The sequence below is a fragment of the Henckelia pumila genome, chromosome 1, assembly GCF_033568475.1.
Source record: "Henckelia pumila isolate YLH828 chromosome 1, ASM3356847v2, whole genome shotgun sequence".
Taxonomy (NCBI): Eukaryota; Viridiplantae; Streptophyta; class Magnoliopsida; order Lamiales; family Gesneriaceae; genus Henckelia; species Henckelia pumila.
In genome coordinates this window covers 176239838-176243647 of record NC_133120.1, presented here as the reverse complement: position 1 = coordinate 176243647, position 3810 = coordinate 176239838, and the positions used below count along the sequence as shown (strand labels likewise).

Sequence of the window (3810 nt, the reverse complement as noted above, 5' to 3'; positions counted from 1 at the left end):
ATTAATATTATTTTTTATATAATGATAGATTATCTAAAATTTGTTTAAAAATATATATAAATAAAATTAGGATTGAACTTAAATTTAAAAAAAAAAAAAAAAAAAGGAAAAGGCAAATGAAGAAGAAGAAGAAAAAAGTTTCTTTGATTAATTGATTAAAATTAATAAGATATCTTTAATAAAAATTATCGGAAAAAGAAAGTCAAGCATCTTTCAAAGTTACCTCATCCAACACAATTTTGGTCACTCCAAGAACTAGGAGGCAGCTCTCTCTCCCCCCCAAACACACTAACAATGGCGATATCTTCAAAATCCCAAATCAAATCAGCACTGATCTCTTTCTTGATCCTCTCTCTAACCCACTACTCTTTTGCCCAAACAGATGTCCACGATCTCCTCCCTTTGTACAATCTTCCCAAGGGGCTCCTCCCGAGCGACATCAAGTCATATTCCCTTTCAAATACGGACAATTCCTTCACCATCGAGCTCAGTTCCAACCCTTGTTACGTTAAATTCAATGACCAGTCTGTTTACTACGACAAAATCGTCAAAGGGAAGCTGGGATATGGGAAGGTGTCTGGGGTTTCAGGCATTCAGGCCAAGAAACTCTTCATCTGGGTATCTGTAGATGGGATCGATGTTGATGAAAAGAATGATATGATTGAGTTTCATGTGGGCTTTGTGTCCCAGAAGCTTCCGGCTAAGGATTTTGAGACTGTGAAGAGCTGCAAGGCCAGAGGATTGACAGATTCCTTGGCTTTCTTGGATGCTTCGGTTTGAGGTCCAAGATTGTATCTTTATATTTATGGTTTTGTCCTTGCATAAAAAAGATTGAGTATTTGAATCTCTGTTGGTTTCTTGAATGTTATGGTTTGGCTTGATCTATGGAGTTGAATTAGGGACTATTGTTTAAGATGAATGGGTAGAATTCCATTGACTTGAACTTGGATATGGATGAGTTTATTTACATTAGGTGGATATATTTGATTTAAGCGGGGATTTCAAACTTCGATTGTGCTTGTCTAAGAGGAAATCCATCATAATTACTAATGAAAATCCTTAGAGTGATTTTGAAATTAATCTGAACTAAATTCAGCCAAACAAGTCTAATTTTTTCCTCTAAAGCAATCAATCCAAATCTACCTTTTGGTCGCGGACTAAAACGCTCTTGGACCTTGTATAACATTTAAAAGCAACAAAAAAGATGATAGGCTCAAGACCTTGATAAGGTTTCCCTTTTTCCTTCAATGCTTTGTCAGCAAATTCATTTTGTGTGGTTCTATATATATTTTTCACTGGTTTGCTGATCTTAAATGGTAATATGGTTCCTTTGTGTCTGTACTTTCATTCATCAGCATGTATGAAGAAAAAAAAGTTCGATGCAGATGATGATCTTTTTTAGTTTTGTACTTATGCCTATAATTTATTAAAAGACAAACAGCAATTCAATTTCAAGGCGATTGAATAATTAGGAACAAGGAAAAAACTTGAAAAAGAGCCAAAAATAGATACGCAAAAATGCATTTCCAGAAATAAGATAGGAGGATAGGACAGTTTTTTCATCTATTTTCTTTGTCAAAAGTTTAATGTATTAGTTATCTTCAAATATTGCATGGGCCAAAATTCATTTCACCCTGCAGGATAATGAAGTAAATAAAATTTCACAATCACAACCGATAAAAGTGCATCTTGCATTGTGTAGATCATCATTGTTTTAGACTGCTAATAGTTGTCACAACCTGGAATTCTGCATTGTTGTGGAATAGGAGTATTTCACAGTTTATTAGCATGTATTAGTTGGATCTTACGGACTCTGAGTAATTCTTGATGGTTCCAATCGATTCAAGTTTACAGTGTTGTTTTCGTTCATTTAAAATGACCGTGTTTCATGTCCTGGATACTTGGCCAGTACTAATTTTTGTTGCAGTATGATATTATGTTACAATAGATTGAACTAAATTTTTTTTTCTCACGAGTATACTTTATTGTTTAGCATGAAATCACCATTCTTCGAGCTCTCTTATAATGTATATGTCATGTGCTAACTTCCTCCCATTTTATTAGTGTGTATTAGCTGTTATTCTTGTATCAACCACTCAACTTTAGTTAATTTTCTGCTGCTTTATTTGCCTAAAAACCTTGTTTCTTTGTGCAGATCCTATAAAATATTGAGAGTTGGAGCACAAATATTTTAGTGGGGAAAACGGAAATGAAGCTGCCGCCGCTGCATAGATAAATTGTAAAATACCAAGAACCGTTGTTTGAGTTGGCATGGTTTCTCCTCATCAGGACGACGTGACTAGTTCAAAGTAGCAACCCGCTGTTGTATCGAAATATATTTGTATCTATAAATAATGGTTGTGACTGAGCGATATTCTTCAACTTCTTTCCCGGATTGTTTCTGCTTCTTCTGTGTTCAATACACAGCTGTTTGATATATGTATCTTCCAACATTTTTGTTGTCTATCAGCCTTTGTTATGCAAACATAGTATTTGAAACATGACCTAAATAAGTCTAGTCCAACGAATGAGAGCCAATAAGCTGCGGCAGCGTTGAGAAAGTAATTAAAATCTTGCAATCTTAAGTTCCAAAAGCAATGTAGAAACGCAGTGCTCGGGAGTTTTTCTCAATTTTTTTTTTCATATAAGCAAACTTTTCGGATATTATTTGTAATTCACTTGTTGGATAGGAAATAAATTTTATTCTCCAACATCACGAAAAACATCATATAGTTTCCTGTCAATTCTAGTAAGCCTTTTGCATCATTTAATGGATTATTTTGCTGCAAGAGAGGTAGACATTATGAAATAATATTTAGTCCGGATGATAATTTTTCGGAGAGATTATTTATTGATATCTATTGTCGGAAAAAAAAATGCTTAGACGTCAACCTTTAAAAGAGAAAAGCAAGATGTCATATTACCTTCGGCCCAACAGAATACAAGTGCAGCCCATCTGATGACATCCTTTTATCACAGGAAGACACACGTCAGATTCCAAAAAACAACTTAGGTAGTGTTTGAGAGAGCTTCTATGAAGCAATTATCAGCTTACTAAAGCTGAATTCTGCTGAGTAATTTATGCAACATCAAACTTACTTGGCTCTAAGGTATCCCAAACTTGATACACCTTCTGACCTTAGTGCAAATCTTTAAAAGATTCTTCTACCGAGCTAACACCCGCATGGTCATATCTCGCAACTCGAGATATCTTACATAATGACATTGGTTATCTCGTCGCATCCCGACGTCAACATGTCAAACTAGATGTATGTGTCAAGATAGGCTATCTTGATGACCTCAATACATCGTCATTATCTTGAAACACGTACCTATTCCCAGAACTTGACTTCCATACGAAAATCAATTATGTCTATCTCTGATCGACTCAGACGATAGTTCATAAGTAAGTGCTGGCACTGATATCACACCCAACGAACTAACCACGATCTCAATGGTCGCATCGAAAATAGGCACCTACTTGTTCAAATTCACTATCCCAAGTGAATTTCGTACAGACGAATCCTCGTTGTAACCTTGTCTGCTCATGACCTTCTTTGAATCACTACTTAGGTCTATCTATCTAGTGATTCCCAAATTCTCGGTGCAGAATACTTACTCCAACACCGTTTTGATACAACAATTCATCTATCTCTCTACACGAGAACCCCACTGACACTAAGCAATACTTCAATGTAACTGTTTACCATGATTTTCAAACTGATTATCCTTCCCAAGATTTCCTGAAGCAAAATCAACCTTCTAAAGCAATACTGGGAACTCAAACCACCATGTCTAGCACAAATCACA

At 35.5% G+C, this 3810-nt stretch overlaps 1 protein-coding gene across 1 annotated transcript; it reads left to right on the top strand.

The window, feature by feature from the left end:
• Positions 1–224: 224 nt before the first annotated feature.
• Positions 225–2466, top strand: LOC140875261 (uncharacterized). The gene is made up of 2 exons (XM_073278913.1): positions 225–781; positions 2156–2466. Exon 1 carries the CDS (start codon positions 295–297, stop codon positions 778–780), a length of 486 nt encoding a protein of 161 aa, XP_073135014.1. The 5' UTR covers positions 225–294; the 3' UTR covers position 781; positions 2156–2466.
• The last annotated feature ends 1344 nt before the right edge of the window (positions 2467–3810 follow it).